This window comes from Chelonoidis abingdonii, chromosome 2, assembly GCF_003597395.2.
Source record: "Chelonoidis abingdonii isolate Lonesome George chromosome 2, CheloAbing_2.0, whole genome shotgun sequence".
In the NCBI taxonomy this organism is placed as follows: Eukaryota; Metazoa; Chordata; order Testudines; family Testudinidae; genus Chelonoidis; species Chelonoidis abingdonii.
In genome coordinates this window covers 70,493,949-70,511,929 of record NC_133770.1, presented here as the reverse complement: position 1 = coordinate 70,511,929, position 17,981 = coordinate 70,493,949, and the positions used below count along the sequence as shown (strand labels likewise).

Here is a 17,981-nt window from a genome sequence, read left to right as displayed (position 1 = left end):
TGATCGCTCCTCTCTGCCCCCTCCCATTCCGCTTGCTCCTGTCTGATTTGACGTCTGCACATCTACCAATGTGATATATGCCATCATGTGCCAGCAGTGCCCCTCCGCCGTGTACATTGGCCAAAGCAGACAGTCTCTATGCAAAAGAATAAATGGACACAAATCAGACATCAAGAATTATAACATTCAAAAACCAGTCGGAGAACACTTCAGCCTCCCTGGTCACTCAATTACAGACCTAAAATTCACAATACTCCAACAAAAAAAAACCTTCAAAAACAGGCTCCAATGAGAAACTGCAGAATTGGAATTTATTTGCAAACTGGACACCACTAAATTAGGCTTGAATAAAGACTGGGAGTGGATGGGTCATTACACAAAGTAAAAATTATTTCCCCATGCTAATTTTCCCCCTGCTGTTACTCACACCTTCTTGTCAACTTCTTGTAGTGATAATCAGGATGGCCCATTTCAAAGTATTTTTTCTCCTGCTGATAATAGCCCACCTTAATTGATTAGTCTCGTTAGAGTTGGTATGGCAACACTCATTTTTCATGTTCTTTATGTATATATATCTTCCTTCTGTATTTTCCACTGCATGCATCTGATGAAATGGGGTTTAGCCCATGAAAGCTTATGCCCAAATAAATTTGTTAGCCTCTAAGGCGCCACAAGTACTCCTGTTCTTTTTGCTGATGCAGACTAAGGGTACGTCTTCACTACTGGCCATATTGGCGGGTAGCAATCGATTTCTCGGGGATCGATGTATTGCATCTCATCTAGAGGCGATATATCGATCCCCGAACACGCTCCTGTCGACTCCGGAACTCCGCCAACATGGATGGCGGTAGCGGCGTCGACAGGGGGAGCCGCGGACATTGATCCCGCGCCGTGAGAACAGTAGGTAACTCGATCTAAGATACTTTGACTTCAGCTACGTTATTCACGTAGCTGAAGTTGCATATCTTAGATCGATCCCCTCCCCTAGTGTAGACCAGCCCTAACACGGCTGCCACTCTGAAACTTGATTCTATTCGTGTTTCAAGATGCCAACCTAGTGATACTGAACACTGGCAGCTCAAGCCATGTATTGCCTCCGCTGAAGCCCAAAACTTCACCTGTGGTGAGAATACACTATTCTACCTCTGATCTGCAACAGTTTGTTTCTGTTTCTGTTTAGGCACAAAAGAGACAGAAAACTCTCCTGAGGCTACATGTGTCTCCACTGGGGATGAAGAGAAGGGCAATGAATGTTATAGAGATCTGACGTTCCCATTATTTAAAGATAATGTGACTAAAATAATCAATCTCTTATATACAGAAGACCATCCATGATAAGCAGTCCAAGATGGTGGTGGCTCCCTCTGTAGGTAATTTGGCATTGTCACCCACCATTTCCTGTACAGGTTGGTAGATGGGCAGCCAGCTGGGGACTCCAGCCAGTAAGACCAGAAAGAGCCAATGTGGAAGTCAAAACTGTAGAGTGTTCTCACTTTTTCTGCCCTGTGCTGATTGGTCATTTGCTCCAGATCTCCCCTTCTTGTCTCTCAGACTTGTCTCCTAAGATTCACACTGCCCCTGCCTCTCCTCCCTTGCCCCTTCTTCCTCCTAACTAAAGCCACACACACATCTTCAAAAAAAAATCAATGAACTAACATGCTGTTTGCTCCCATCACCTAGTTCACTCTGCTTGAGTGTAATGCCCCTTTCCCCACTCTGTCTGTGTCTTGTCCATTTGGATGATATTATCTCTTGGTTTCCTTGTATTCCTCCAGCTGTCTGTATCCATCCATTGCCTTTTGCCTTATATAGGGGCTGTAAGTGCTTGGAGTCCGGGACTGGTATTTTGTTCTGTGTCTGTACATCACCTAGTGCAGTGAAGACCTAGTGTATGACTGGAGCTCCTGGATGCTGTGATAAGAATCAATAATAATAAAGGGGGTGTCTGTTTTAAAAAAAAGTTGTACCATATCAAAGATTCTACCATTTCTTGTAGCGTTCCTTTAGAAAAATGAGTAGAACCATTCAAACCAGCTGTAATGAAGAGCATATTCTATAGCTAATCTGTGGCTATGAGGTTAATAAGGGACTGCTACATTGTTATGGGGTAATACAATGCTCCTAATCTGATGAATGGTTCCCTTTTAGTAACTCAATTCCTGGGAGTTCATATTTCATACAGTGAAAGGCATTTGCCTCACTTTGCAGAGTGGCTGAGCTGCAAGCCTCTGTGACACACACCTTACTTTTCTCAGGAATAAGCTGGTGGTGTCAGTTACAGTTTAATCATCCTGCTGTGGAAATCCCTTTGTAGGCTTGATGTCAAAAAGGTTCCTATGCTTTTATCTGGGTCAGACTAAAGCTTTTACAATGTCTGCCCAGGTTTTTGTTTCATTTTATGCTAACTTAATAGATTCCACTGTCTCCAGGAGCACCGTGTCTTAAATAGCTGCCTTACTGCTCTCATTATAACAGTCTGGTGGGCCAGCAATTCAACGACCACGTCAAAGCCCATTCTGGGCAGAACAAAGCCTGGATCCTACAAATTCTTAAGGGTATAAAATACTTTCATTTGTGAGACTACTCACAGTACTTAAAGTTCAGCGTGTGCATGAGTGTTTACAGAACTAGGGTCTCAGTTTTCTGTGGCAGTGAGCTTCGGATTTATTTCAATTAAAGATATTTTGAAAGCAATTACATGTTTTTTTCCTGCAAACTTTCATTAAAATCTAGGACTTTAATTTGTCCTATGCTTTGCCAGAATCAAGATTTGGTATTAAGCTGTAACCTTTTTGGAGTCTTGTGATCATTTTCCCCAACCCCTTATATTATTTTCACAATTTCTCTTATTTTGATATTTTCTCACTTATTTTTTTTTCAGTGTGGTATCTTATTCACCATATCTGCTAATTTTAAAAGTTTAATAGTTTAGGTTGACATGTTACTTCACCTGAGTTTTCTTTTTTTTAAAAAAAAACATACCTTTATAATAAGACTGGTCCAAGCACATTCACTTTGTTTCTTTAAAAAAAAAAAAAAAAAAGTTTGCTATATTACATTTTTTTCATTTATTTATTACTGGACTTTTTAATGCCTGAGAGTAGGAAACCTGCACAGACTTGTGATTCTGTCATTATGATGACATTTTTACGCTTTACCAACAAGGGAGCGTATTGACCAATAGAACGAAGTTAACTTGAAGTGAGGGGCAGGTGCCTACGACAGGTTTCCCTAAGGCACTCCTGCTACAACCAGAACTCTGAGCTTGGGTAAGGTGATTTCTTGAGATGTTTACTTCAGAAGTCAGTGATTACTGGAACATAATTATCTCTCATGTACGTCTATACTGATGTTTCATGCAAAGTGTTTTAATAATTCATTTCCTGATTGTTTTTCTGTCTTTAGGAGAAAGATGCAATGATGACGCCTATACCATTTGCGAGGCCACAGGATTTGGGTCCATCTATTGCTATTGTAACTAAAGTAAACCAGATACAGGATCACCTGCTGAAGAAACATGATATTGAGCTGTACATGCATCTGAACAGGCTAGAAATTGCTCCACAGATTTATGGACTGTAAGTGTTTATAATGCCTTCTTTACTTTAGTTGCTTGCAATTTGTTTTTCTTAAAATAGGGAATATTTGCCCCACTTGTTTTAAAACATTAATGTCTTCTGGAATAAAGGGAAATGTAATTAAGAAAAAGCACTACTTACCTTTGTGTGCATGTGCTTATTCTGCTAACCACACTTCATAAATGGAAAATGCTTTATTGTATACCTGGAAGTATTCTGAAGTATTTTTGTACATCAGTTTTCTGAAGTATTTATTTGAAATATTTTTGAGTTGGAATTTATGGAAAAAGACTTTTCTAATGTCACCCATCTTCAGTTTTCTAAAATGCAGAAGTTCAGTTCAGTGTACATGGGACAGTTGGGAACCTATGTATACAGTTGCCATAAGAGAATATGTTGTAAGTAACGCTAACAATTTTACCTTAAGTTGGGCTCTGTCGTGGTGTTTCCTTGGATCTGAATATTGCAGATTTATCAAGGTTGGTAGACTATCTATGTTTTGTACAAATGTTAAGGTTATATTGTGATCTTTAAAGATGAAGTCTATCGTGAATCTACGGTAAAATGGAAGACATTAAGAGATGTGCTCATTTAAGATCTAGAAGATAACGGAACTGAGAACAATAAGTAGCCTAGGTTTGTAAAGAACAAATTTTATCACGCCCAGTTGTTTTTTATAAAATTACCTTCATCTACTAATTTTGTAACATGATATGAATATATTTAGACTTTAGTAAAGTCTTTGATACAATCTCCTGCATAATCTTGCAAAGTTAAGCTAAGTGGGCTGTGATATGAACCCTATCACATAAATTGAAAATTGTCTGAAGGGGCTGCAAACAAGGAAAGATAAATGACAAGGTGTTAAAATTGGGGACAGGGCAGATTATCTAGTTGGGATACCGTATGGGTCTCATTTTATTTAATAATTTCACTAATGATCTGGAAGAAGAGGCAGACAGTTCTTTACTGAACTTCTCAAATCATATTAAATTGAAAAGTGGTATAAGCATCAATGAGGACAGAAAAATAATGATCACGTACCTTGAGAGTTTAGAAATATGGATAAAAAGGAAAATAAGAAACAACTTGGAAGAATACAAACTGATATGCTGGGACAAAACTAATCCATAACACAGATATACACTGGGAAGGCAAAACCTGAAACTCAGTATTGGTGAGGAGTAAACATGGAAGGCAAAGTAGACCTGATTTTGTGGTGCAATATGGCAACCATAATAGAGCAATGTGTTCTCAGGTGACACACACAAAGGTAGAAACGGTGGAGACTTTATGCTTGTGGGATGAAACTTAAAACAAGGAAAGCTTCAGAGAGTATCAAGAAAACTTACTTGGCAGGGAGGTATTAAGCTGTAAAATTATCAATAGAGGCAGTGAAAGCCCACCAGTTAGGACACTTTTAACCTAGGCTGGGCAAAGCTCTAAAATATGTATCACAGAGAACAAACCAGCATTGGCAAGGTAGTGGACTAGATTTTCTAGCAAGTCATTTCCATTATGAATTTCTAATTCAGTGTGAAGTACTTGGAAAAAGTGAGGAAAAATAATGGTTGCATATTGTAATTATTCTTGCCTCTAGTGCTGTCAGATAGGCCTTTTTCTGAATAATGGTTTCCAGTTGTGCACAAGTTCACTGCTTCAAATGCCAAATTTTGTGTTGTGGTTAATGTTTTTTGAGCTAGAGGAGACATTTCTAGTCATTTTAACTATTAGTAATAGTTGCTTTACATTTCCAGCTTAAGTAAGGTAACTACATCAAGGGCTCATGAGAGCACTTCGATTAAATTAGTTGCAAAAAGTGTTTACTAACAAAGAAGTTTTGGTTTGGTTTAGTATTTAACCATAATTTAAACCTCACAATGCACAACCCTGGGAATATTCTACTAAAATGGTGCAGGAGCAAGAAGAAGGAGGTAAGATAAACAGCAAGAGTGAAAGGTTTGTAATAAGTAATGGATTTGGGATAGCCAGTTAGACTGAGTTCCGCAGGTTGTAGGTCTCTTTACAAATACAACATGTCTTTAACTTTTCATGCTTTCAGCTGTAGGTGAAGTGGTAAATATTTGTTTATAATTTATGTAACTTCATATATTTGCTTTTAACATTTTACATTTAGCAGCAGTCATTCTTCTATTTGTAATGACAGAGAAACTTGTTCTGATCAGGAGTCTAGTCACCGGGTCAGGATTTTGTGTATGCTTTAATACTAATTTTCAAAAGTTTCTTGCTTGTGTGGCTAATATTCAGAAATATGACTTGGTTACCTCCTTTAAAAAAAAAACTGTTTACTTGAGCACTAAGTCGGTACAATTCTTGTGGTATGACTATTAGTTTTGGTGGTTCAGATAAAACATCTGAATATTCTGCTTGATGATTTATTTAGTGCTAGTTTTATTTGAGACAGCAATCAACAATATCTATGTTTGTCCATACCATATGGCTTGCTGAATGAGGGACCAGAGATATTTGACCTTGCATTACAAGCTCCATGATATCTTTAGGACAAATTACATCACAGTGATGAAAATAATTTATGGGAGGAAAGGTTCATTAGTGGGTTGTGTGTGCTTGTGGTCTCATTCAAATTGAAGGGGTAAAAGTAGAAGGATGGAAACATTCATAATTCACTGTACAGTAACTCCTCACTTAAAGTCATCCCAGTTAATGTCGTTTCATTGTTACATTGCTGATCAATTAGGAAACATGCTTGTATAAGGTTGCACAATGCTCCCTTATAACCGTTGGCCTGCTTTGTCCACTGCTTGCAGGAAGAGCAGCCCATTGCAGCTAGCTGGTTGGGGCTTAGAACCAGGGTGGACTGGCAGCCCCCCTACCAGCTCCCCTAAGTTCTTTGTGCAGCAGCCGCCCAGCAGGTTACCAATTGATGGCAGTTCAGCTGTCCCTCCCCCAACTGCCATGTGCTGCTCCTGTCCTCTGCCTTGGAGCTGCTCCCGGAAGCCTCCTGCTTGTTGTGCAAGGGAGGGGGAAAGTGAGGGGCTCATGTCAGGGTATCTGACTCCCCCCTCCTTCTGACCCCGCTTACTCCTTCTCCATATAGAGCAGGGTGGGGACAGGACAGGGCTCAGGACAGAGAGAACTAGCTGGCCGCAGCTGTTGTCTCAACTTCCTGATTTTTTTTAAAGGCAAGTACTTAGAGTCGTGTTAACTTAAAGGGGCAATGCGCATCTCTCTCTTCCCCTGCCCCCCCTCCCCTAGGATTTGTGTCTCAGTCTCTGTCTGCCATGCTGTCTCCTCTCCCTCCATTCGTGCTGCCTTGTAGAATGTGAGGCTACATTAACTTCCTGGGAAATATCCCACCCTCTTCCCCCCTGTAACTTTACCACCTCAACCAAGCTTCACAATCATCAGTATTCAGCTGGTTTTTTTTAAACTTACACTGTGTGTGTGTGTGTGTGTGTGTGTATATAGATAGATAGACAGATAAAAAAACATTTAGTTTTTTGTCTGGTGAAAAAAATGTCCCTGGAACCTAACCCCCCCATTTACATTAATTCTTATGGGGAAATTGGATTTGCTTAATATCATTTCACTTAAAGTCAAATTTTTCAGGAACATAACTACAACGTTAAGTGATAAGTTACTGTATTCATCTTGTAGCCAGAATAGCGATATTTCTTTGGATTGTATTAAATATACAGAGAATTTGGCCGTTAGAAAAAAGGAGCCCAGGAGACTAATTTTTTTTTTTTTTAAATCCAAGGCATTGGAACCTGTGTTCCTCTACCCTGCCATTGAGAATCTGTGCTGGCCAAAAAGAAAACACCATTAGGTGTGATAAGCTAGTTTACTTTTCATATCCATTTAGTCTTTTATCTCTTGGATGTCCAAAACGGGTGCCAAATGTGGTCGTTTTAATATGAACATGTGTCTACTGTGTGAAATTTGACCACCAATTCATTTAATATATAGTAGGCCACTGTGCATCCTTCAGATAACTTTTCAGTGACTATCAACATGGGCTGGGTTTGAATGAACAAAATAAAAGTGAAAGGCTATTTAACTCCTTATTAACCTCATGAGTTATTTCCCGTGTCTCTGGGGTTTTGAACGCTTTAAATAGTATGTGTCTGGATAAGGCCGTTTAACGTTCATGGTGATTTTACACATTGAGTATGCAATGCAAAATAAATGAATCTGTCTGTTATGTCTCGTTTGACTATTTTTTTAGTTGGAAAGTAAAATGTACAAAAATATATTTAAATAAAACTGTAAATTGATTACATTGGTAGTTCAATGACAGGCTTCCAGACAATAAACATCCTGTAAATTTTTTTTAAAGAAGTTTATATCTGAATAAAAGGATTAGATACTTAGAGAGGCTGACAGATTGAATATTCAGTTTAACTGTAGAATTAGATGAGTTAACGATGATTAATGTCCTAGATTAAAAGGTATTTAAATGGTAATTTCTCTGACCCTTACATCTAATTCATGTTAAAGTGCAAAATAATTATTGCAAAACCATTCTGTTGCTTCTTATACAGGCAGTGTTTCCAGTGTCAACTTAAAGCCAGGCTGTATTCTCAATTTGAGAAAGGAAATTTTTAAAAAGACAAGGTTTTTAAGGCATTTTCTTCAATTTAAAGTAATTTGTACTAGAGGATTATTTTACATTTCATTTAAAATATGATGAATAAATTAAAAAAGATATTACCACAAAATATTTTTACAACTGGTTGTTTTATATAAGGGTTTCAGAGTGAATTACATATATTAATATTGAACTGAGTGAAATTCTCAAGAATCTGCATGCAATAACTGCCATCAGGTGATATTAATGTTTATCATATGGGTTCATAAAAAATAATACACACAAACACAGTGCCACATGTCCTGAGTGTAAAAGCTTTCTTTAAGAGAAAATTGACACCATTGGCTTATACTTGGAAACTGCTTCATCATAACACTGAAGGCAGATTATATATCAATATCATATTGGTTAAACAAATTCTGTATAAGCACATCCATACAAATATAAAGCTTGTATAAAGTTTTTTATAAATATTTCATGACAGTTTTGTCTGAGCACAGAAAAAGCTCTCCTTAGAACAGTATGTTTCAATGTCTTTGCCCCCCCATGGTTCTACTTTATGAAGATAAGTCAGATAGCTAGGATAGCTAGTTGTTGGCACTACAGTGTGAGGTTCAGATTCAAGCACTGTAGATTGATATTAGAATTATATTCCAGTATAGCCACGTGGTAGCAAAAAATATTTTTGTTGGAGCGTAGTAGTAGCAAGTTTATAGGGTAACTTTTGACACCAGTCATTAGCATAGATCAGTAGGTAGCATTAGAAAGGTTGTGTTACGGAAAAGACAACAGCAGCTGTGCAGCTCCACTACTATTTTTGTTAGCTGCTTAGCTATGAGCTCTGCTGTAGGGCATCCACCTGTTTCTCTTTCTCTCTCATGCCACCTCAGTACAAGCCAGAATTCTTTCCCCTAACTGTATCACTCTCAGGAGGGAGAAATGAAATTAAAGAATTTCATTAATATAGTAAAGGAATATATGTATTACTTACTGCATCTGGGAAAAAAAATTAGCAGTGTGCAACACTGGAGGGGCTAGTCATCCCATTAGGAGATAACTTTGATGGTGTCCTGAAAATGTAACCACAGGCATCAGTCCTCTTCAAGAAAAAGCCAGAACACCTCGATTTTTACCTATGCCCTTCGTTCTTCCCTCCAAAAAGGAGAGAAATAGTCTATGGCATGGTGCAAACCAATTATGTTAGCTCTATATTTTTAATCCACAATGTCCAATTAGCTGGACAGCAGTTACAGTAAAAACAAATTTGATTCACTCCTCAGTTAATAGAGAAACCACCTAATCTGCCTGTTGATATTGAAACAAATTAACATATAAAAATCAAATAATGGTATAGTAAAAACTAAGCAAATGCAAACTTTTGTCCAGCAAAGGAAAAATCACATTTCTAAGTATTTGGGACTAAATTCTAGCCTAGGCTAAGTAAACGCAACTTTCATGGACTTCTTGGGTTGAATTTGTCCTGTAATATTTTATTATTTGAATTAGGCAGAGCATTGCATGTAAAAGGGAAGTTTGGAAAGCGTATTCGGTACTTTATAATCCCTAGTCTGACCTACCTGTAGAATGAGTTTATGCTAATTATGCCTACATGTCTTTCTAGGAAAATTCATAATCCTCTGCCAATCCCACAGATTAAACCATGTGTAAAGTGTAGTTCACAGGGATCTAAGATGGGTTTTGTTTTTGTTTTTCTTTGTCTTTTTCTTTTTGTTTTTTTTGGGGGGGTTGGATCAGATATTAACTTTAATACCTAAGAGTTTATGGATTTGTTCTGTCAATCATCTTTTGAATAGCAAAACAGTAGTAGTAAGGAATTTACAAATGCAGAAGTAAATGTTAAGGTGAGAAGTATGTCTGAAGGTCATTTGGAAAGCTATGGTTTATTTTGATGTAGGAGGGACTGTCTGAGTAGCTTTTCACTGTTTGAAATAGAGGTTGTTTATCTGTTCTTGTCATATGGTTCCTCACAATCAGTGGATGTAACTAATTTTTGTTTTATGCATATAAATGTGAGTAATTCCTGAAGCATCACAGTTAAATACCTTATTGGGGCAACAAATAAATGCCAGTTAGTTCTGTAAGATTCATTTCTTTGTTTTTAAACCCAAACTACCTGCTTTTAGTTTTTTTAAATGATTGATATCCTCACTGCTTCTTGGGTTTCTCCAAAAGTTTGCAATTCTTTTGACTGAAACAGTGCCTTCTGTTCTTTTACATTTTCTTGTGCTGTTGTGTATTAGACTGGAAATGATAGTCTGATACATTTTAGCTTATATCCTCTTTCCCTCACCTTCACGAACTGTATACATTTAGACTTAAGATTTCCTACTGTAGCGTCTGCAATGTTAGAAGCCTACATTATAAAGAGAATGAAAGATTGGGTGAGGAGTGGAAAGTGTTCATCTGTCTTTTATTCTCTTGCTACATAATTATGTGCTGAGATGATAATGAGTAGTACTGGGTGGCTGTGAGGATGGAATGCAGATTTGTCATTATATTGTTCCTTGATGCAGGTGGTGTGCTTCCCGTTTGAAGTACAGGGAAAAGTCTGTATTTGAGAAAGAAGCATAGCAAGAAAGCTTCCATTTTGACTTTTGTCATAATGTCTTTAAAAAGAAACTTGGCACTATGAAACATATCTAAGCATTGTAATCCAGTAGATTTATGGGGAATAAATAGCTTCTGACGCATGGGCTTGTCGGATGAATTTAATATTCCGAGAGATATGGAAGGCTGCCATAGGTTCAATTTACTGTAATATGAAGATTTAAGCTAACCAACAGTTATAAAGACAGAACAGTAAAGGGAGAGAATCGTTACAGTGAATTCATGAAGCGTTGTTTACATGAATCAAATATACACTTGTCCTTTGTTAACCTTACTGTATATTTGTGCATTTCAACTGCTTAGATCAATCATTGCTGCTTGCTCTGACTCCTGTTATTTTCTTTCTTTCAAGAGAGGGAATTATAGTCTAGAAAACTTAGGATAAAAATGAGCAGTAAAAAAGCCACTAGAAGGTGGCTTGAATGACTGTTGGGGAAATAATTCTCCGTGTGTATAGGGCTCCAAGTTAGTGTCAGCACCGTGCATATCACACAGGAATGGACAATCACTTTTGTATCCTGCTATCAATCCTTAGATAAAGACCAATACTTTTGAAGACTAAAAGAAGTGTCTCTGATATCCTTTATTCTTTCTGATAAAACATGGGTTCACATGAAAATAGTGATGGTGGATTTAGGGCTAGAACTGCACAAAGGAGAAACAGTATGCCAATATCTGCCAACACAATTTAGAGACTGAAGAATTTAAAATTATGTATTCTCATCGTACAACTCTGCACCCATGGAGCGTGGACAAACAGCTTGGCTCTGATAAGGTTGATTTTATCCACAAGTTCCTTAGAAAAGTATGTGAAATACATAAATCTGTAACATAGTGAAGACATCCAGTTAACCAGGTTGTTCACCACACTGAACAGCTCCAATGACCAGGACTTTATGGATGTTATGATGAAAGCAAAGAAAACGTTCTTCACTTTGTGCATTTCCACAGGACAACATAGTGTTTAATGTTACGATAGGTGTTATTCAAATGAGACATCTGCCACTGGCATGCTAAATTTTCCTTCGCAATTCACTTGTCCAAAGCTAGCTATAAAGCTTGGAACTTATAGAATCATCTGGAAACAGAATTTGACTGCCCATTTGTTAAGCAGTACTTCTTGCTGGAAGCATATTACTCCCTTGCCCTGAGGCAAAGAGCCTTAAGAGGCAATTGTATTGATGATCAAAGACAGGAAACCATTGTATATTTCAAAGACTATTGACAGAATGATCTGTTAAAACAATACTCATCTTCAGAGCCATTTAAAATCAAACTGTTCTCAAGAGGGTGGGCCAATGAAATTACTAACTTTTGTCTCAAATGGCATTGGTGCTTCTGACTTTATGTTCATGATGAGGTTCTCAAAACCGTACTCAGAAATACAGATCCAGAAGATAGCCTGCTGTGTGCAAAGCCAGAAGTTCCCGTATGTGTCCTGGTGGCCAAGTAATTAGGAAGTAGCCCAAAAGTGTTGTTTGTGTGGGAATTTAGGTCACCCAGAACAATCGGTCTTTGTCACTGATGTGGAAACAAGTATCAAATAGGAAAGGAGCAAGGTTAACTCAGATTGAGAGGCATCATAAAGGCCTATCCACCAAAACCATCCCCATCTTAATTCTTTCCTGGGACTCTCACACAAAGTGAGGCTCAACGGAATCATTTTCTACATCTGATACCTCCTTTAACTCCTGGGAATGATCATATATCTCCATCAGTTATTAAGAATGCTAATATCATGTATGGAAGTCCTCTAGTTAGACCTGACCAGGGAAACAAGAAATAGTCTTTCTATCCTCATTAATCCTTTGCTGTCCGGAATAATGGAGTTCAGAAAGACCCATAATGCAGTGAATCCCACTAACACACCATCTAGAGGAATTATAATAGACAAGTGTCTGGAACTAACATGAGGGCACACTCAGCTCAAAGAATGTCGTCCAAACAGATATCAAAACATTGTGCAACACCTTGACTAACTTTCATATGATATTATCCAGTGGAGATGTTAATGTTGTTTAGGTTAGATACTGAAAACACTGTTGTTATGGTGGCTTTGAGAAAGCAATCAGAAATGATATAGCCTTCTTGATTTCAGGTACATGTCTATCATTTATTATCACAGTGTGAAGGTCTGCTTAGATACTCAGCTGTTTTCAAATTAGCAAATAACAGGTCTCAGTAGTCTCTGATTTTCCATTTGAGTCAGTCTGTCCAAAAGATTGCAATCTTTTCTTTTTTGCTGGGAAGATTTGTTCCTGCCTTTAGTCCTAGGGCAGACTGACTGCAGTGCACGATATGTGGGGCTGGGCTGTAAGTCCATTCAGAAGCTTAAACTAATGCAGAATGTGGTGGCTCATCTTAGTGCTGTTTCTTGCTGTGAGAATATGACATCAGTGTTCTATGATCTCATGGTTAACTTCCAGGGAAAGTCTAAGGTATTGGTTCTGACCTGTGTAATGGCCTTAGGGCCCGCTTATCAGAGAGACTGTTTTCTCCCTATGTGACTGTTCTTCCCTGAGCAGAAATTATGTGGTATTTTGTACTACAGTACAATAGTTCAGAAAGGACATGTGTGAATATTTTTTGGTCATTAAACTTCCTAACAGTGAAGTAAGCTTTCCTAATAAACATTACTTCCTCAAGGAGATTATCTGAACTCTAGATGTCAGTGGATAGTAAATCAGATGTGAGTTTGCTCTGTGCAGTGTTATTGTAGCCATGTTGGTACCAGGATATTACAGAAACAAGGTAGATGAGATAATAATTCCTCATCCACCTTGTGTGTCTAATGAATTTGCTCTGTAATAAGAACAAAAAAGGTCTAAACAGTTTCAGGCTGCATACTTAGAAGCGTCACAGCTTCAGAATCACATTTCTGGTGCAAAAAGAGCTGAAGTATTTCTTTCAGTTGTGAGCATCACGTTATCAGAAAGGACATGCAGGACATGCAGGAGAAAAACAGACTCTGGGATTTTAAGTGGTAGGCTGCAACTTTAGTAATGTAACAGTGGGGAGGGGAGGTGTATGCCCACTCATCTCAAATATCAGGCATTTAACTAGGTCTAGTGCCAGGTTACAGACCTTCATCCATATAACCAATAACCCTGGATAGACCCTTTGGCCTACCCTCCAGGCCTCAGCTCACTTTTGAGTCCACATATTTTCTCATCCCTGTGGGGTTGGTAAAGAGTATTAAGGGGGACTTTGGTCTATGAAGACGTCAGGTCTTCCCGTCTCCTTACAAGCACAGGGTCCCCCAGTGAAAATGCTGAGTCTCATTTACCTGTTTTGTTTGTTTCCTCACTAGACGCCAGTCGTCAGCTGCGACAAACTGCAGATTCCTGTATTAGCTCTTAGTATTAGACTTTTAAATCCTAGTCTTCTTTACCCCAATCATGTCTTCGCAATGCTGCAAGGAAGGTAAAAACCCCTCCATATGTCAGCCAATTTGGCCCAGTATGGGAATGCAGCTCACAGACTAAACTTATTGGAAGAGAGATCAAGGCAGCTGAAGAAGCAAAGTGCTCCTGCAATCTGAGGAAAAGTTTTAAATGGTTGGAACGGGGAGCATGGGGACCAGTCCACCATTTTGGGGCATGCATTCTGCTTTCTCTGAGAACAGTTCATCCCGTTCTCCGGTCCAAGGGTCCAGTCCAGTTGTTGAGCTGTGGGAGGTTTCAGGCATGGGCTCCCCCCCCCCCCCCCCCCTTGCGTGTCTAAAGAAAAGATTCTGTACTCTTGGCCCCCCCCCCCCCCAGCGCACTCCTCCCTTTCATGGATAGTGCATTCTCCCTGTGCTTGAACCAAATGTGTGTATCTCCTAGGGTGACCAGATGTCCTGATTTTATAGGGACAGTCCCGATTTTGGGGTCTTTTCCTGATATAGGCTCCTATTACCCGCCCCCCTCATCTCAATTTTTCACATTTGCTCTCTGGTCACCCTATAATCTCCCCTTCTGAGATGAGGTGGGGAAGAATGGAAAAGTGGAGGGAGTTCTGCAAAGAAAATAAAAATCATTAGAAGCTTATGTAATTGACTAGAAAGAATAGTATGTGAATGCTAAGCAGTGACATAGCACGAATGTTAGAAAGGTGTAAACATCAAGGAGGGAGAGAAAATATTCAGGATAGTACATGAGCCCAAAACTGCATTGGTGCTGAGTGCCCTCAACCCTCCATTAACTAAACTAGGAGTTGAAGGTGCTCCTCACGTCAGAGGAGTTTCATTCACTGCAGCATCAGGCATACAATCAGGAGTAATTGTATTAAATTAGAAAATGGGGAAAAAGTTAGGTTCAACTATCAAGTTAGAAAAAACTTCCTGACTATAAGATCTGTTAGACTGTGGAATAGTCTTCCAAGGGAATTAATGAAAGTTCATCATATGAAACATTTAAGAATAGACTGGAAAAACACAAGTAAATGCAGAGGGAAACATGCTGCACTGGTTGATGAGTGCACTAGATCACTTAATAGGGCTGTTTCATTTCTAACTTGTATGAATCTAGGAAAATTCGGAAGTTGAAAAATAAAGAGCAGAGCTCTTGTGAATGATACTTTAGCCTTATTATAAGAGTGAACCAATAAATAAGATAAGTGAGTACTGTAATCTTAATAGCAAAAAACCTGGCAAATTATAATTCCATAATATAGAGCCCAGTAGGAAGACTGTTGTATGACTGCAGTCAGTTAATATTTTTTGCATTTCATATTGGTGAGTGGAATAATCACAGATCATTGAGAACACTGAAAGCGCGAGAGGAAGAACTCTGTTCTGAAAGCAGTATCATAAATTTGTGCTAACATTTAGAATGGGTGTGTTACATTAGCTTTCACTGAACTTGTGAAAGATCCCTTTCTCAACATCCGCAGGAGTTGTACAAACTTCAGTGAAAAAGCTTTTGTTCTTGCAAAGCTGAGGCTCAAGATCTTTCACCTTGAGTATCTTTTCTGTTGCTGATGTATGCTGGATCAAGAATTTTCAAAAGCATCTTAGGAAATGTTAGCGTGCGGAGCCATATTCTAAGAGCAAAAGCCACAAACATAGTTCAATGAACCAGTTCAGTCTACAGTAGGATGGGTAAGTGAGGGGGGCCAGATATTTTCCAGGGCTGCCCAGAGGATTCAGGGGGTCTGAGGCAAAGCAATTTCGGGGGCCCTTCCATTAAAAAAAAAATTGCATTATTATAGAATTCTATATTCTCGTGGGGGCCACTGCAGGGCCCAGGGCCTGGGGCAAATTGCCCCACTTGCCCACCCCCCTGGGCAGCCCTGATATTTTCCTGATCTTTAATGACTCATTCATTGTAACATTCACAATGACCCAATCAGACAACAGAAAAGGTAGACAGTTACAACAGAAATTTTGCAGGCATACAAGACTCTGAATTTCTAGAAATGTCAACGACAATGTCATATCCAAGTAGTGTGTGCAATATACACTGAACACTAGAAAGGATAATGGGACCTTTGATGACTTTTTCAATTCTAGATGTTATTCAGCATATTTAATCTGTGGAGTCACTTCTTTAAAAATAAATTCTTTTACAAGGAATTTTAATTCTCCATTTTATTATTTCAGTTACACTAGTGAGGACAACTTTCATTTTGAGGCAATGTCACATCCAGCATATGAAAGCATTTAGTTGTGCATCATGCTTCACTATTCATTTGAGGGGTGCAGCTGTCCCACTGAAACACATGCTCTAATGTCTTCTGTGTTTAAAATACACTTTTACATGATAGCTCTGTGCTGCAGTTTTCAGCATGCCCTGTGATGTCACAAAGCAGCTGTGTTGCATTATACTTAAATGGTATTAAACCTTTACATTTTAAATTAATATATTTCTTTTCCGTGATATAAATAGAATACATAATAAGCATCTGTGGGATGTGCAATTAATGTCACTTGTGAGGAAAGACTTTCATGATGCACTTGGGCTTTGGCACTCTTAAATTACCAGCTCTTTACTACACTCGTGGGATAAATTCCATATCCCCCAGATGCTTATTATGTATCTTCTATGTCCCTTAATTCCTATTAGCTGGATTAGCAGTTGTTGTGATGTTGAGGTTTATGGTAATTTAACTGGGATTGTTCTCTGTGATCAATACATAAACTTTAAAAGTTTAGTGATTTTATTCAGTCAATTCCAACATGTACAATGTATCACTAATTGCTACCTACACATACAGGAAACCTTTGGTCATATGTGAATATTTGTGCTGTGCTATGTTAAAAATAATAATAAGCAGCTCAGCAATATGCAAATCTAAATAGATAATGTAAAAATGGCTCGAGTGACCATAAATATACTGTCATTCTGATGAGAATTCTTTGAGAGGAAAAATTCATATGTTAAACTGATTAAATAGTTAAAAATTGTGTAAGTCCTAATGTTGACTCACATCACCGTAGTATATCAGTGCCTGTCCATTACATAATAGTTGTATATTTATATTTTAAGAAAAAGCAAAGTATTTAAATAGGAAAGAATGAGTTGGATTGCACAGATTTTAGTTCTGAAAATAAAAGGAGAAAGGGTATGTGTTTGATTCTAAATCATCCAGAGAAGACTCTTTGGTCTTTGTTCTTTAATTTTATTACTCTTATAGCCACAGCCATTGTCAAAAGGGCTTGTCAGATTTGTACAAAATGTCACATATTAGTTACCAGCTCAAGAGCAAATAAGATTGTAACAGGACTCAATAAAGCCTTGTGATTAATTGTTATATATTCTAATTCATGCCTATTATATTTTATCTAATTTAATAAAAGTCTAAAATGATGATTAATCTTTTCACAGCAGCAGTTGCTGGTTCATCCATTACATGTCCAAACTGAATTCCACTCCCAAGGAGTTAACTACTATTTTGAACTTAGTGTGAAAAATGTCATTATCAATTTCATTAACCTGATCATCAAATTTTAAAAAGTCAACTAATAAAATCCATTACCGCACATCACGCGTCAAAGATTAAAAACTGATCCTTAGTGGCCAGGAATAGTCAGACTTAAATTCCCGCAACAGATGTTTAAACTGCTCATGTGACGTTATTGTATCTGTAATTATCAGAATGTTATGTTTATTAACCCAAGAGAATTAAGATTCTTGTTTTGTGAAAAATTTAGCATGCATGTTAAATGAATCATGAATTCAGAGCCTATCAATATATATGTGGCTGTTATATATAGATAT

At 38.0% G+C, this 17,981-nt stretch overlaps 1 protein-coding gene across 7 annotated transcripts in view; it reads left to right on the top strand.

Annotated features, from left to right (window-relative positions):
- The window catches only part of TBC1D5 (TBC1 domain family member 5), a 534,167-nt gene that overhangs the window by 337,272 nt on the left and 178,914 nt on the right, over window positions 1-17,981 (top strand). For all 7 annotated transcript variants that reach the window (XM_075062444.1, XM_075062442.1, XM_075062441.1 and 4 more), the window contains one exon: window positions 3,406-3,578. In XM_075062444.1, the coding sequence (XP_074918545.1) occupies window positions 3,406-3,578 (173 nt within the window). The remainder of the gene's footprint in view (window positions 1-3,405; window positions 3,579-17,981) is intronic.